Source organism: Antrostomus carolinensis, unplaced genomic scaffold (assembly GCF_000700745.2).
Source record: "Antrostomus carolinensis isolate BGI_N321 unplaced genomic scaffold, ASM70074v2 scaffold7816, whole genome shotgun sequence".
Taxonomy (NCBI): domain Eukaryota; kingdom Metazoa; phylum Chordata; class Aves; order Caprimulgiformes; family Caprimulgidae; genus Antrostomus; species Antrostomus carolinensis.
Genome location: NW_010323874.1, coordinates 46,533 through 63,731, shown reverse-complemented (window position 1 = coordinate 63,731; position 17,199 = coordinate 46,533). Strand labels below are relative to the sequence as shown.

The 17,199-nt window shown below is 40.1% G+C and overlaps 2 protein-coding genes across 2 annotated transcripts in view; one reads left to right on the top strand and one right to left on the bottom strand.

The window, feature by feature from the left end:
• The window catches only part of HACD3 (3-hydroxyacyl-CoA dehydratase 3), an 8,983-nt gene extending 2,550 nt beyond the window's left edge, over window positions 1–6,433 (top strand). The window contains 8 exon segments of the mRNA XM_010170720.1: window positions 1–46; window positions 1,004–1,055; window positions 1,448–1,558; window positions 2,142–2,269; window positions 2,790–2,902; window positions 3,446–3,552; window positions 4,613–4,744; window positions 5,868–6,433. The exon segment at window positions 1–46 is cut by the window's left edge and continues 24 nt beyond it. Of these exon segments, the coding sequence (XP_010169022.1) occupies window positions 1–46; window positions 1,004–1,055; window positions 1,448–1,558; window positions 2,142–2,269; window positions 2,790–2,902; window positions 3,446–3,552; window positions 4,613–4,744; window positions 5,868–5,944 (766 nt within the window). The 3' untranslated portion in view covers window positions 5,945–6,433.
• Window positions 6,434–8,307: 1,874 nt separating this feature from the next.
• The window catches only part of INTS14 (integrator complex subunit 14), an 11,095-nt gene continuing 2,203 nt past the window's right edge, over window positions 8,308–17,199 (bottom strand). The window contains exons 3-11 of the mRNA XM_010170719.2: window positions 15,764–15,952; window positions 14,279–14,397; window positions 13,683–13,825; window positions 12,364–12,456; window positions 10,879–11,023; window positions 10,493–10,626; window positions 10,262–10,380; window positions 9,803–9,868; window positions 8,308–8,852 (exon numbers count right to left, since the gene is read on the bottom strand). Of these exons, the coding sequence (XP_010169021.1) occupies window positions 8,601–8,852; window positions 9,803–9,868; window positions 10,262–10,380; window positions 10,493–10,626; window positions 10,879–11,023; window positions 12,364–12,456; window positions 13,683–13,825; window positions 14,279–14,397; window positions 15,764–15,952 (1,260 nt within the window). The 3' untranslated portion in view covers window positions 8,308–8,600. The remainder of the gene's footprint in view (window positions 8,853–9,802; window positions 9,869–10,261; window positions 10,381–10,492; window positions 10,627–10,878; window positions 11,024–12,363; window positions 12,457–13,682; window positions 13,826–14,278; window positions 14,398–15,763; window positions 15,953–17,199) is intronic.

Sequence of the window (17,199 nt, the reverse complement as noted above, 5' to 3'; positions counted from 1 at the left end):
CCGCTGGTTAGATGAATCGGACGCTGAGATGGAACTGAAGGAGAAGGTCAGTCCTGCGGGCACGTGTGGTTTGTCCTGCCAGCTACAAAGCAAGGGTGCAGCTGTTCCCCTGCACATGAACTTGCGTTCTTCATTTACTGGAGCTGTCTGGCATGCTCTCTGTTACTGCTATTTCATACAGATCCCATGTAGAATCAGTTAAAAGGCGCAAATTGTAAGCAGGAATTCAGAAATAGGCACACTTCTGGTTAGAAAGAGCAGCAGCACGAACCTCAACTGGTGGCTGTGCACTGGCCAGGATCTGCAGCCAAAGGCTTGCAGCCCTGTGTCCTCATCCATATGGAGATCACATCAATGTGCCATACAGAGCCCAGAGACACCGGTCCTGGGCATTGCTTGTCTGGAAAACAGGGATTTCTAAGGCTTTCCTGAGCCACTGGGCTAACCCTGATGCTGCATTCCCACCATCAGCTTACTGCAGCACCAAGGTGCAAAACCATCTTGGAAAAGACTTGAACAGACCCCATTTCCACACATCTGTTTTACAACAAATGCTGCCCTGTTTCTTCTCCTTCTCTTAGTGCGGAGGAGAAAGGGCCACTGCGATGCCAGGAGCCCGAGGGCAAGTGGTGAAGGGCAGGCAGAGAGCCTGGGCTGGATGCTCATAATTCCCTTCAGGTCGCTGGTGGGTCATGAAATATTTTAAGGAGCAGCTCTAAGAAACATTAGTAACCAAGAGATAACACAGACAACAGCAGGCTTTTTCAGCAAAAGCATCTAATTACTAGAATAAAATACATAGGGAAGGCAGGAGAACTAGTTAACACCCTCTAGCATAATTTCTGGATGATGGATGTGCCGTTTTATGCAGGTGACAATGTAAACCCTCTAGCAACTGGCTGCTTAGCTGTGTTTTAAACCCACTAGCTTTACAGTAGGTAAAATTAACAAATCATTTGCTAATCACAGTAACAGTCTTTAAAACCTTATCTTTCATCTTAAGGAAGAAGAAAAGATTAACAAAATGAAAATAGAATCCAGAGTCCCAAAAGACCGTAAGTAACTGTACCTTTTTGGTGTGTAAGGTTTAAAAAGCTTCTGTCACTCCTGTATGTGCACTTCAACTCTTAGGGAGCAGCTTTGACTGTCTTGGTGCATCTTGGAGGAGGATCTTTGTACTGTGAGCTGTTTAGAAATTTAATGAAAATGGACTGCAGTTTCCAAGGAATTTAAAAAAAAAAAGTCTGAGTAGGAAGAATTGAGTTCTAGCAGATGATGGCAAAAGCAGGCAGAACCCCCAGGGCACACAGCAACCCTTTTCTGGCAATCACTATCTTCCCTTTTTCTTGTAAGCTTTATTCTCAGAAAGCCTGGTTTGCAGCTGTGCTCTTTGCAGAAGTGTTCCCGTTGTACTCTGCTCACCTGACGTGTTTATTATTGATTTCAGCTTTCAAACACCTGAAGAAGGGATACTTAATCATGTATAATCTTGTACAGTTTTTGGGATTCTCTTGGATTTTTGTGAACATGACAGTACGACTCTTCATCTTAGGAAAAGGCAAGTAACAAGCACTATGTTATTTACATTTTGGGGTTTTTAAATGTTTTTAATACTTTCTAAATAATGAAATCTAAAGGAAGACATATTTAGGAAACAAAAGCCTCTCAAAAGCCATCGATGTCAAGGATAGGAAAATGCTGTCCTCTTGTAAATCACAACTGCATGTTCTGATGAATGATACTTGCACTCTGCCAAGATTACATCTGAAGAAACCAATGAGAGCAAAATGTCTTGCTCACTGAAATGTTAATATTTTTGAAAATGAGCTGGGCAGGATGTTTTGGTTTTGGAGCAAGAACAATTCATTCTATCGGGGTACAGCGCTATCGCGTTTTTTTGTGAAGTAATTACTGAACTAGCTCTTGATCCTTCTGTTTATGGAAAAAAAGCACTTGAGCAGTGTTTCTGTTTCTAACTGCTGTGACTTCAAGATAAGGCTTATAAAGAAGTTACATAATTATACATAATGGTTTTTTTTCAAATACAACCCGAATCCTGTTCTCAAAAGCGATGTTGCTGCGCCAGCTTCCTGCACGTGGAGATTCATTTGTTCTCTAAAATGGTTCCCCATGTCTTACAGATTCCTTCTACGATACGTTTCACACTATTGCTGACATGATGTATTTCTGTCAGACCCTGGCATTAATGGAGATCGTGAATTCACTCATAGGACTAGTCAGATCACCGCTGATACCTGCTGTAGTGCAGGTAATATTTTAAGATTCTTCTCCTTGCTCTTCCCATGGTTTAAGTCAATCTCTATTTTACACAAGTGTTGAGACTCTCCTAAAATAAATGACACAACCTCACTGGCACTGGACTAGAGAAGGTATTATTCAAGAGGCAGGAATCCTCGCTTCCCAGTCGTAGCTGTGGCAGACTGTCTTCTTCCATCGCCTAGGTAAGATGGTTCAGGACAGGAAAAGCAAGAAGCAGCTGATGAAAAGTACATGATTTTGCTTTGGTGCCAGTGCCCTTTTTATCCTGGTTCTGGTTGTTGTGTGTAAAAATGAGGACAGATGATTTAAGACTCGGTCCCTTGGATTGCACCTGAATACAGAGCGCAATACCTACTCAGAAGCAGCAGGTCACAGCTCAGCTGCAGAGTTAGTTACGTGCTCAGCGCGTGTTCCAGGTGTGGAGAGTCCTGCGTGTTTCTGACAGCAAGGACCTGCTCTTTCTTTTGATGAAGAGTGTGATTGTTCCTTAATTTGTTTTTCTTAAACAGATATTTGGAAGAAACTTTATTTTGTTTGTTGTCCTTGGAAGCTTAGAGGAAATGCAGAGCAAACCTGTGGTGTTCTTCATATTTTATTTCTGGAGTATCATTGAGCTGTTCAGGTTTGTGGGATTTTTCCTCTAGCAGGTGTGTACAGAACAATGTGGTTGTTGCCAAGAACTCTTTTAAAGATTTTGATCCTTGTACTTTTTTGGAAGAGTGGCTCTAATGCTCTCTAATTGGCCCCAGAGAGTAAAATCTCCTTTAGACACGGACTATCACAGTCTTCCTAGGTTGCTCTACCTGCCAAAAGCTGGGACAAGGCTGGAGTCTGAAAATAATAATGCCCTGAACCTAGAGAAACCTGTTGCTTTGAATTTCCATTGTTGTGAGCTGCACTATCCTCTGTTTCTCTTTCAAAAGAGAAATTATTAGTGAAGCCAGGCAGTGACATTCACCTGTACAGTCAGAATAATACCGTTAGTTCTGTAAACTGCCAAATCAGAGCGTGCCCATCATCATCCAGTGGAACAATTTTTGAGTATTCTTGTGTCATTTGGGAATTACGTTGACTATACAGCATATATATATATGCAAGACTTGATTCTAGTAGCAGCTTCCATTTTAAACAGTGTCTGTTTCTTCTCATGCTGCATTGGCTTTAGGTATCCATATTACATGCTTTCATGCATCGGTATTGAATGGAAACCCCTCACCTGGCTCCGTTACACTACCTGGATCCCTCTCTACCCCTTAGGAGCCTTGGCAGAAGGTATGTCCAAAAAAAAAAAAGCAGTTTAATAAATAATGAATTCAAGGCTGGGCAGATAACTCAAAATGGGGTTTTTTTTGGCTGGAGGACTTAAAAATAATATAATAGAGCAACAGATATTGAGCTGAACCAAATGTAAGCATTTTTGTCTTTCTTACTGAATCAAATATAATTTTTTTTCAATTTGATGTGAAAAGAAGTCTTAATTTGGGGCACTGGAGAGGAAAGGAAAGGCAATAAGAGGTTACCTGAACAAAGTGACCAAGAGCACGCTGCAGTCTATGCAAGCGGCACGGGATGACACCGCTCACCGCAGTGTCTGTGCTTTTGTCTGCTAGACCTGACTTGGTCAGCCTCACTCGGGTTCACACCAGCTCACAGATCTTGCAAATCATTGCACAGGACAGGCAGGGGCTGATTCTTCCTCTGAAAGCAGCACAGCCTGTTCTGAGACAGGCATGGTGCTTCCCAGATAGAGCTCTGCTCCCTTTCTGCTTTGAGAGGGACTGCTCTGTGGAAGAAGCAAGCCTCAAGTCTTCTTGCCGTAACCCCTCTAGAGTGGGGGGCTTTACAGTGACCTCTTCATGTTTTAACAGGTCTGGATTATTTTTAAATTGTATTTATTTAAGCAGCATATCACCGCTCAGCTTCTAGCTGTAAGAAACATGATGTGATCATACCTGTCAGGACCTGTTTCTGTGAGCCAGGAGTAGGCTTGGGCATTGCCCAACTCCAAGCAGAAGAAAGACGAAGCCTGTTTCATTGCTGTGCATATTTCTGCACGGTAAATACAGCTGGCACAGGCTCTGCAGGCCACAGTTGTATATGAGAACAGTGTCTCACCAGGCAAGTTCATTTTTATAGCTAACATGCTATGCTGCCTGAGCCTGCTTTCCATCACACTGCATATTTTATTTTTTTTTAAAAAAAAAACAGCTTTAAAATTGGTGTAATTAATGAGAGCTAGCAAATAAGAAGGGAATATCCTGAAGAAGTTGGTGTGGGCTGGGTAATTGTGTATTTGATCTGTGTTTTGATAACGATGGTGTTCTGCTTTCAGCTGTTTGTATCGTTCAATCCATTCCAATCTTCAGTGAAACAGGGAAATTTAGTCTGGGATTGCCAAATCCACTGAATGTCACAATCCAGTTTTCATTTTTGCTTCAAATATACCTTATAGCCTTGTTTTTAGGTAAGATAATTATATTTCTCACTATTGATATAAAAAGGCCATTTTCCTCTGAATATGTATATATTTTAAAAAAAAATTAAATTTCTGCATCTTTGTGATCTTGGCAACACAAAATTGGTTGAGGTTAAGCATTATCCCTCTTGCTTGTTGATGTAAATTTGTGAGAGATGGAGGGGAACACACCTACAATTAGCACTGGTTAGCCCCTCGGGAAAGAGACCTTGGTAACAGGTTAACATTGTCTACTGATCACTTGGCTTAAAAGTAATTTCACATATATTTATAACTTCAGGATACTTACTTTCACCTTTTATGTGGTATTTGAGCTTTAGAATGATTTGGTAGAAATCTAAATGTAACTTCAAATTAAAGCAACATTTAACTAACAATTAGCACTGGTTAGCCCCTCGGGAACGAGAGGTTGGTAACTGGTTACCATTATCTACTGATCACTTGGCTTAATACTAATTTCACATATATTTATAACTTCAGGATACTTACTTTCACCTTTTATGTGGTATTTGAGCTTTAGAATGATTTGGTAGAAATCTAAATGTAACTTCAAATTAAAGCAATATGTAACTAAACTGCACTATAATCACTAATGCAACATGAAGTCATGTTTTTCCAGGATACAATATAGAAAGCTCTTTAAATAGTAGTACATTTAAAGAAGAATGGTGTTTGGGGCGTACTTGGTTTCTGGTGTTACATTTTAAAATATAAGTTGATGTAGAATGCACATCCAGTATGTTCTGGTATCCACAACTCAGTAAAATCTAACCTAGAATTTTAAACTGAACTTTCACTAGATTTTTCCCTTTCACAGACATGGCTTAATGAAAACCTTTAATCAAGTTTCACTCTGAAATCCCTGTTTGATCCTTTCCCAGCTCTACACAGCCAGTGTTGCAACTTCTTAAAAGTGACAAACCAACCTTCTGAGCAGCCCTGTACCAAACAGCCTGTGCCTCACCCAGCAAGGAAAAACTTGCATTATCTTTCAGTGCTATACACACCCTTAAAGGATTGCTTTTTGTTTGTTTGTTTGTAAATTTGATACAGCCATCTAGCATTAAAAAGATACAATATTGTCCTACCTAAACACTTCCTTCTTTTTCAGGGGTATTTGTTAACTTCCGTCATCTCTACAAGCAAAGGAAACAGCACCTTGGACCAAAGAAGAGAAAGATGAAGTAAAGGAGGACTGCAATGCTTTCGTATCTAACTTATCTCAGTGACAAGATAAGCCTCTAATTCTTACGGTTTTACCCACTGTAATGTAAAGGATTTTGTAAAATGAAATGATCATGCTAGTTCTCATGATTTCATAGTGAATTCAAGTCACATTCCCATATACTGTATTTTTCAGTCACGTATGCATGGCATTTACCATTGACCAGTAACACTGAAACTTGTATCCTGTCAGCTACTGTCTTACAAAGAAATCCTGTGATCTGCATATAATATGCTTCTAAACAGTGGAGCAGCACTAAATAGAAATAGCGTTTATCTCTTAATTGGATATTTGCTCTTTCAATATTGCATGCAGATAGGGCTTCTGATGTCGGGGATATGCTACAAGCTGGCCCATGCTGTTCCTGGGGTGCATCTTGATGGCAGGAGGAGCGCAGCCTGAGACTGCTGTGTGTGGGTGTTCATTAACACTGGGGGTAAACTTGCTCAGCACACCCTCTCCCCTTTCCTCTGTGGCACACTGCTGCTGCAGAATTAAAACTGGAAATAGTTAGTGTTGATTGAAATGCTACCAACTTAAGTCTGTTTCTAGTTTAGCCTTAAGAGAATATCGTAGCATTCCTGTATTATGGAAGGGAAGCTGCCACTCTGTGATTTGGTCAGAAATGTTTTCCTGATTGGTAATGCAGGCACTGAAACTTAACAAAATAAGGAACATAGGTACCAGCTTTCTCCTAGCATGTGAACAAACCCCAGCAGAACTCCATCCCACCCATGCACAGGGAAAATGTGGAACTGTTATGGGAGACCAGGCTCCTCTGATTGTTCCTGGCAGGGCTGTAGCTCCTATAGTTAGTTACAGTCTTTGGAAAGGCAGTGAAGATTGCTTTCCTACTTAAACTTGATGTATATGTTTTGTTGGCTGGCCCCTGGTGGGATGGAGTAGTGGGTCAAATATTTTGGTATTATTTTGATAGCATGTATCAAATCTCAGTAGGGGAGATCCCACCTAGGGTTTGATGAGACTCTTTCCTCTGTGCTTGCTTGAAACAACAGCAACAACAACAACAAAAGAGAAGCTCCCCCCACGTTCCAGGTCATCTCGCACCTGAAAACCTTTGTTTCAACTGATGTACATTCAACACGCCCTTCCTCACACCTAGCCTCCTGTAGTTAATTCCAGATCCCTCTGGAATCCAGTTTAGAAAAAATTCACAAAAGTTTTCTCTATTGTGGCTATGAACAGGTTGCTTCACAAAAACTGCCCCTGCTCCTGGGGCAATGCAGAGCAATGCCAGCAATCCAGAACAGGCACTGAAGCTGAGATTAGCTTAGTGCCACGTTACTAGCTTATCTTTTTCTACTGTAAAACAATACAAATCCTCCAGAAAATTTATTTTCTATTTTAAAGGTAACAAACAGCTTCCTGTTTGTGATATGGACCCAGTGATTGCTGCTGTCAAGGAAAGGAAATAGTGTTATCAGGAGATTTTAGCACAGAACTCGTACAAAGCTCCACACTGCATTTCACAAACACGTTTTGTCAACAAGAGGAATGATGCAACTTCTCTTGGACGATACTTGAGGCTCCTACTCCAAGGAGAGCATGGCTTACTTTACTCAGAGAAGAGTTGAGCATTATTTACACACTTAATATTTCACTATAGCACACACTGTACCTATGTTTGAAATATGTGAAAGGATTGAATTAACTGAGCAATGGAACAGCAAGGATCACTTCCATACTTTAATTTCTCCACTGGGCATTTAAACTTCTGTTATGAAATCCGTATGTATTCCTACATGGTATTTCTCGGTGAAATTGTGGTACCTAGTGCAAGCTGTCATGGATCTTACACTACTGAATTTTAGTCCTCCAGAAAGAATGTGTTTCTATCAATAAAGATTTACAACCAAATTTTGCTTTAGTTTGGTTGGTTGTTGTTTCCCTGAATGTGGGAAGTTGTATAATTTATTATTTAACTCGTGATAAACGAGCCTTCACCAGGTCAGTGTTTTAGGCCACACAGCCTAGTTGCTATGAAAATGGAACAAATCTAACTTAAATTTTCATGAAGAATTACTCTTTATTAATATTACACAAATAAAAAACTTGTCTCATGATTAAGTTACTCTGACAGGCACAAGGAGTGCAAGTGATAACTCTCATTACGGCATTACAGACTGGCTTTCAAGTTGGGAGTAAAATGAATGACAACACCCTGAAATTAGCTGTGTATCTGATCTTGCACAGTGATTCTCACACATGTTCTCTTTGGACTGATCAAGTCTGTGTATAAAGTAGCTGCCTTTTATTAGGATGCTTGTACCAGTGAGTTCAGTGATGTAGTAACCACATTTTGAGCAGTCTGCTGCCTCTGATGACATTTTCTTTCTCTCCTCACACATACTGAATAACTTCCACTCAGCATCCAACACGATAAAATTGACTTTGGGACATTTTTCCACAGTTTCCAGGTCTGACTAAAGCCAACACAAACTAGCTACATTTATTTAGAGAGCACTGATGCAGGTAAGGGACCCCATTTTGATAGGAAGTTCTCCAAACAGTAATTAAACAGGCCCTAGAAAGGAAACAGGATGAGAAAATTTGAACCACTCGAGTCTTAAATCTACAGAGGTTCCCAAAACAGAGACTTCACATTCTTTCAGTGCTGCTACTGGAAAAGTCTGTCTGCAGTGGAGCAATGTTATGATCATAGGCAGCATATTCTGATGCTCCAGTACTTGCCACTTTAAGCTGCTGAGCAGCATGTGTGAGCTGAAAGGCGGCATCAGGATGAGCTGTGTCAGGCAGCAGGGTGCACTCCCGCTCCAGCATGTCTGCCACGCCTTTCAACAGGTCCAAAAAGCCAAAGGCCAGAGCTGCCTTTCGTAAACGGTTAAGTTCCTGCAAAGAAGGAAAACTGCTGTTAAAGCCACTGCAAACCTTTACATAAAACATGGGTTTCTAACTTCCTTTTTTTTTTTTTTTTAAAGGCAAGCTTATTCACTTAAAATAACCTAAAGGATCGGTACAGCTGCTGGAAACTGCCCAGCTGCTCATGAGGTAAAAAATGCTTCACAGCTGAAGATGACAATGGCATAACTAAACAGTTGGCTTTCCCTTGATCCCTTCCTATAGGAAGAAGTCTCCACTCTTCCCTTTTGTGCATTCAGCTATCGTACCTGCCTGTTTTGTCTGTGTCCCAGCTGGGGGTGGCCCCCAACATGGGCTTCACTGACTACTGCCTTTACCCACAGCATCTAGCAAAATGTATATATATATATATAAATTTTTCTTCACTATAAAGTGACAAATGCTTATGTGCATTTAGGCAGGGTATTCATTCTTGAAGTCTCTGGAGGCTACAATAAAAAACTGCTTCAGCACTAAGCTTACAAGAGGAACAGCAATTACTGCCAGCTACAGTCTAGGTTATGGATTATTACAATATGGCCAAATGTGCCTGGAATTTTGGCTTTATTTGCTTCAGTTGTTAAAAAAAATAATGTAGGAGCCATTTTCAGACTCAGAATGACGTGTTCCTGTTCTCTGATCCCTCAGTTTCCTTCTGCCTGGGTAACAGCATAAAATCTGCCAAGTTCACCATGGAAGCAGCAGGGATCACAAGGAGCACCTGTAAACATGACACATCTACGTCAGCCTGCCAGAGAATGTGGTGGCAGGGAAACCAGAGCCCCTTGTCTCACTTTAACTAGTCTGTAAAATGGACCCAAGATGTCTCCTTTACAGAATGATGTAGGTTTTGCAGAGCCCTACCAGCCTGCTCAGAATATCCCATGGACATAGACAGTATGTGTATGATCAAACTTGGGCTGGCCTGAAATGTTACTCACCTTATAGAAGGTTTGAGTTTTTTCAGGGAGTTTCCTTGCATTTCTCAAGATCTTCTGTACATCTGTCTGTAGAAAAGAAAAGAAAAGAAAAAATTAAAAAAACTTGGCAACTGCTGGGGAAGCTGCAGAAAAAAAATCCTCAACTATTTATTGTTAAATTATCCTGACCATTGACAAGACTGCAGCTCACAAAGGCTGAAACATAAACGGTAATTATACTAAATCAAATAAACTAAGCCAGATGCTACACTGGAGACACAGCTTCCATTAAACAAGCTATGCTTTCTGATTGCATTTGAATCATGACATTTTAAAGAGGCAGTGTTTATAAAAATGAAAGAAAAGCAATAAAGCAATTACATTAAATGGACAAGGCACACACAGACTCCACTTTGCTGGTAAGATGGCTACTGCTGATCAAAGTAAAGCATCAAATCCAAACCCTGTATCACTCACTACCTGGAGGCCGCTTGGTTTAATCCACACGGTAACGTTCTGTGCGTAACTGCGCTTGTTCTTGGGCTGCAAGGGGAAAGGGCTCTTATTGTCATCCTCTCCATAAGGATTTTCTTTTGCATCTGGAAAGGGGAAAAGAAAATAAAAATAACTTAACAACTAAGACTTGGCAAGGTCATTCACATGAGAAAACACTGAATGTGTAAGAGTTACTCAAACAAGCACGACCAGTACCTGAAATAGGTCCAAGCTGTGCCATCTTCCCGAGCCATGGAAGGGGCTCAGGACCAGGTTCAAAAAGCGACATCATCAGGTTTGATTTCTTCTTGCTGTCAGCTTGTGAATAGAGCATTCCATACCACTCTGGCCTATTGAAAAGAGCAAATCCCAAAGGCTGAGAACCTTCCGCTCCTTTGCCAAGAATCCGCCCCCCTCCCACTGAGTGGAAGCTCACTATTTGCAATTTATACTGGCAGAAACATATCCACAATTAAAAACCCACAGCTTTGTCTAGCAGTGCAGAGTGCTGTGCAGAATACAGATATAAATAAGCATTATTTATAAATAAAGCATAAATGAGCAAATTAAGGGATTTTTCAGGCAGACATCCAGCTCCATACCCCAACTGGACAACAGCCACCATGCCTTCCACTTTCAGGCTGCCATGTAATAAAACACAGAAGTTGGGGATTTTCCCGGCAATCTGATTAGCTGAATTCTCATCTTCGGTGTCATCTGTGATCCCAGGTCCCACCTCATCACCTTCTGGGGAAGAATGAATGCAGACAAAGAGACAATGTAAGAATAAATTCAAGCACACTGGTATTATTTCCATGACACCACCCTGTATCCTCTGCCATGCAAAAGTCAATTAATACTTTTGTAGAACAAACAGCTGTTAAATGAAGTGTCTGGGCAAAGTGGCACTATAATGTTCTATAAATATCTCTCTGCATCCTACTCACAAAACAGAGTTATCAAAAAAACTGCAAATAAAACCTCAGCTTTGAAGAAATTAGGCGTGAAATGAAACAACATCAAGAGCCTGGCAATGAATACATGGCTGCTTCTGAACCAAGAGCATCCTGAATTTCAGCTCATCCACTCCTTTGCCATTTGTGGTCATTATGAGAAACTTACTATGTTTTAGTAGCTGGAATACAGCTGTGATTTAACTGTTAGTATCTTCTAAGGTGAAAGGCCTAGCAGGATAAAAGCGTTAATATAGAGATGAAAACGTATCTGGAGCTTTCATAGAATCCCAGACTGGTTTGGGTTGGAAGGGACCTTAAAGCTCATCCAGTTCCAACCCCCCTGCCATCAGCAGGGACACCTTCCACTAGACCAGGTTGCTCAAAGCCTCATCCAACCTGGCCTTGAACACTTCCAGGGAGGAGCAGCCACAGCTTCTCTGGGCAACCTGTTCCAGTGTCTGACCACCCTCACAGTGAAGAATTTCTTCCTAATATCTAATCTCAATCTCCCCTCTTCCAGTTTAAAACAGTTATTTCATTCTTCTTGCCCAAGAGAAATCTCACTTTCTCTTTGCTCCACTCCAAGGCCATAACAAAGGAAAGGAGAAGTCTCCTTCTTATCACAGGCTGATGCACTCAAGTAGCTGCAAGTCAGTAATATGCTTAACCATCCTCGAAGCTCGCACCAGTCATTTGTACAGATACACTTGTCCCCAATGAGCAGCAATTAATGCTCAAGTACAACTGAGCAATCTAGTTGTGATTGAGATTAGATTTTTCACAACAACAAATCATTCCAAGAACCAATTAGATGCAGGCATTAAATATTCATCTTGCACCACGTATTTCATGGCCCATAACTATTTTTAGCTTTAAGTTTAGCATGCTCTATTAGTAATGAAGCTATAAGGACACTGTTTCCTCTATTCACTTTCTAAAGAACACAGTATTCAAAAAAAATAAAGAGCTTGTGTGCAAGGTTTTAATTTTAATGTAACCACACAAACGTGTCTTTAGAGATATCTGTTATTTTGATAAAACATTAAAACTTTTTATTGTAGTCTAAACCACAACAGACGTTACAAGGAAAGTCTAAAGCAGTTTTTGCTAAAAGAAACAAAACTTGCTCACCTCTGTTAAGTGCAATGGGCAGTACCAAGTGTCTGGATAAGACAGGAGGGCTAGAAATGTCAGCTATATCTACAAACCCAACAATTTCTAGATCTGCAGGGAGACAACAGGTTTAAGTCAGAATTGGAAATAGCTGAAATTTAATTCAGAGTCAATTTAACATTACAACTTCTTACAACATCAAGTGTTCTGAAGCAGTGACCAGAGGTAGCACAACAGAGCCCCAACCTTGATGGGGGTTTCTAGGTGTCAGTAAGATACAAACATTCATACATAATATGTTAATACTTCAAGATGAGAACTTAATTTCCATCACACACATACTGTTGTCCATGAACTGTGCTGCTAGACAAATACAGAACTGTGCACATTGGTGTTTACACTGTACCCAACCCAACTGGCATTTTAAATTCAAAAGGAGAGAAAATAAAGGTTATCTTTAAGTATAAGGGTGCAACTAAACTAAACCAGATCTACTGGCTTCTGCACCATAAAAACTGCAGGAATTCCCATCAGCTCTCTGGCAGGGTTAGTCCCAACGTGGCATGTTCCCAGAACTGGGAAGACTGAGTTGTGGCTCTTGAGTTTTATCTGTCCACTGGAAGTTTAAATGCAGCTCCACCTCATACAGAGCTGTGGGCAGTTGCAGTAAATGAGGCAGCTACGTCCTTCACACTCAGCCTTGTCCGATTTTCTCCCCATTTCTTGGCTGCAAGAAACATCCTATCAGGTTCATGTGCCTCAGCCATGTGAAGGTTTTGGTGTGTGGCTTAGGACCAGCATTAGACCAGCTCTACAGTAGCAGAGGGGTGGAGAGTACCTGCTTTGCAAACTCTTCCTACATGAAGCATGGTGATACATGGTGTGCTCTAGCTATGGACACAGGTCCAAATGTACATTGCACAATTAGAAATTTAATGTGTTTCCAACCTGTACTGCAGCTACAACTAGGGAGCAGAGTCTTCTCCTTGACAGCCCAAGCAAAGGACCTGTCCCAAAGGCAATTCAATTCATTTTTCTCACAGCTGAACAATGAACATTTGATTAAGGCCATGGAGGAATTCAGGGGCTCCATGGTCATTGCCCCTGGAAAGTGGCACCCTGAGCTTTGAAAGTGCCTCTACCCAACTCCAGCCCTTTTACCAGGTACATGTGGCTGAAACAGGATGATGTTCTTGTCCCCTGGTGCCACGTACACCAAAAAATTACACAGCCATTGATCCTTGCAGAGAGAAAGTGGATGAAATAGTAACTATACAGGATAATAGGTGGTAGTGAAAAAGTAGAAAAAGTAGACATTTAAGTAAAAAGCAAATTACCTGTATTAATTGCTTTAGGGATGGGGTCTATTTCCTCATCTATAATGAAAGGTTCTGGTCTGGGAAATACTTGCACATCAGATGTTAAATGGCCACACTTGAGAACAGCATGGAATGGTGTATAAGCCAGGTCAATTAGCTTTCTAGAACACAATCAGTTGGTATTATTAAGGAAAACATAATAAAACATTAAACAATAATGACATTAAAATAGTTTGTCTAAAGCACACTAACTAAGCTCTCCCAATTTTTTTTTTTTCACCACAGTTAATTCAATAATTCTAGCATTGCTAAATTATGAAACAAAGCAGCATGTTGTTACACTGACAGCAAACTAACAGTAATTCTGCAAATGAGTATCTTCTATCTGCCAATCATAAATAGATGCTATGGTTTGTTACAGAATGATTAAAATAACTATTGACCTTATACCAGTGAAGGTCAAGAAAAAAATACAGTTATCAAGATCATAAACTCAGGCAAAAAAGGGTTTATCAGAACACCCCACATCATCAGATTTCTTGTTAAATTTGTTTTCTTTTACAGATACTAACTGGAAACCTTCACAAAGGCATATTAGCTACAAGTCTACTAACCCAAACATAGACTGTACATTCTTCAGGCAAAGGGGTCCATCAATGGTGAAAATCTGCCCTTCCCCGTTGTTTAAATCTATCAGCCTTTCCAGGCAGTCTAAGGAATCTGTGCTTTGAAGCTGTAAAAAAACCAAAAGTGAAATGTTTTTGTTAAGTTTTCTTTTTACTCTCTTTTCATTAACCAGTATGTTTTCAGCAAATATAGACAAGACAGCAAAAAGCATCTGACTGGATGCTATAATGATTTTTTTGTTATCTCTTTTTGGAATAAACCAACACACTTGGGTCTTCCAGGAAATGTACTCCATATGTTGCATTTATATTAGACCAGATGCAGCATTTGGCCTAGTAACAAATTAAATCACAGCATACCTCGAGTTGGAAAGGACCCATCAGGATCATCCAGTCCAACTCCCAATACATTGCTTTATCATGTTAGGTTCTGCTTCAAAAGCAGGTTCAAGCAACCAAAAATCCCAGAGGCTCTCAGACTTCAAGAGTTTTTGGAATGCCTTAACTAGTATAACACTTTCTTGGTAATCTATGTTTCCAGCTCTTTCAGGATAATAAAATTTTTAGGAGGAAAGGCAGATATAATTCTTTTTGAAAAGTTCTTAGAAATATGTTTGTGAAAGCACCTAAACTTATCAGTAATAGAAGATTTATTTTAAAGAGTTTCCCAGTTATTCTGATGTGTAAACAATGCTTCAATCCACCAGCTTAATCAAGAAGATCATCCTTGATAGAGACCTTGAAGCCAAAATATCTATTGCATGCCTAAGTAGAAAATCCTTCTGTGATGGACAGAAGAATAGAGGTGTCAAATTGAAAGCAATGCTATTAATAAAACCTAATCTGAGGAACTTTAATCTATATGGGCTTCTTTTTAAACGTTTTTTCTTCAACAGAATTCTAACTACTGGGAAGATTTTTAAAGCTGGTACTGAGATTTTTCAAAAGTACCTGACAAGAAAGAAAACAGTCACCTTTCCTTCAAAACTAAGGGAAGCTGGTTTGAACGCTGGCTTGGAGTCTTTAGAATTTTGCTCACTCACATTTGTACATAAAGCTGTTGTTGTTTTAAGTCTTGAGCATCTTTGCAATAGAAGTCACTTATTCAATAATTTAACTGTAGTTTAAGAAAAGCCCCCAAAGTATTCAGTGAAATTAACACAGTAAAGGTAATAACAAAACCAGAGAAACAAAAATTGCATCATATTCCCCAGGGGAAACTAACATGATTTTCAAAGATTATTACAATAGTGCAATAGTTGTAGATAATAATAGTGTAATAATAAACTTTTAAAAGGATACTACAGTTAAATTCCACCAAATAACAAGCACTAAGCACTAGAACGTCAACTAAACTTGAAAACTAAGCACAAGAACATCAAAGCATGCTTTGTGCTGACCTGATCATTAGTTCAGAGAAGAACAATAATTATCCAATGCAATAAAGAAGAAGGTATGTGTTAAAGACATCACCTCTTCCAGATTTGCCATGCACATGACATACAACTTGGATGGGAATGGGAAAGGCAGTGGAAACCGGTTGCTTTCACTTCGCTGATTGTGAGTAGCTAGTGAGTGCCGTAGGGAGCCTCTGCCGATCCCCAAGCAGCCATCGGTGACAAGAACAACCTTCAACGAAAGAGGATTGATTAGCATTTCTATCTGCAGAGGGCAACTACACACCAACACATCTCAGTAGCGTCTTCCTAGCAGCACCCATTTCTTCTATCCTGAAAATCCCTGCTGCTCACATGGGGATTTCCTCCAGTGTGCAAGTAAAATTTCCAGAAACAGGTACATAAATGAGAAATTTAAGATGTAACCATGGCAATTGAAACCATGTATGTGGTAAATACACATTTGGTTGTAATTAGGCAATTGCACTAAAACATAGATTTCATATAGCCAGAAAGATGCCATGCTGTGCATAAACATGGCCATTTTTAAGCGTACACTAGAAGAACGGTGACTATACAGCCCAAAAAGCAGCCTGCTGCTGAGGGACTCGAGAACTTCAGGTTTATTTTCAGATAGAAGATAAAGCCCATTTCTTCTGCAGAATCTGGAGGGCAACCCAACTTCTACTACAAGCCACAGAAGCCATACAGAATGTAGCACTAATTACCCTAATTCTTTGCAAACAAATACAGCTGCAGCTTTCCCACCTTTTGCAGCAGAACTATTAAATCAAAAATATGCATTTTTCCATTTGGTTGCATGTCCAAAGTCACTCCTTGTAGAAACCTGCACCGATAGGTTACGCTGAATAATGGAACTATTTCCAGTCAGCTGAGACCCAGTCATTTTCAAAGTAGTAAACCAGCTATTCTTCCAACTCTGCACAGCAACAGCAGGCATTATTTTTGGCTGAGAGGCAAGGAAAATCAAACCCAATTGAAACTCAGTGCCTATCTGCTACATCCAGATTTGTATTCTTTCTTCATCCTCAATCTCTTTTGCAGTCTCTGCAGTTATCATCGGAACTGTTGCTCACCCTTAATGTTTTTTACTATTACAAGATTCCACACTGCACACTCCCCACTGCCTTTCATCACCCCATCACCTGAAGTTCCAATGAGAGATCAAATTGTTGAGGTCTAACTTATGCTTGGTTTTTCCATCTTTCTAGCTCTTTGCTTTGAATGTCTGCTTTTCCAAGGTGTCTTTTATCCTTGTTAGATTATGAAGCATTGCCTAGACAATAAACCTCTAACCTTTTTCTCCTTAAGGAATATTGCTTGAGACATCTTCTTAGTTCACTGAGCTGTAAAATTACTAAACTTAAATCCTAGCCCAAAGAGTAACTGGCTCTTAAGCATCTCAGAAAACTGAGGGATAAAATCAGACTCTGCCATAAGAGGCAGCAAATTCAGAAAACTGAGAGCTGCAAGGGCTGAACTGGAGTGTGT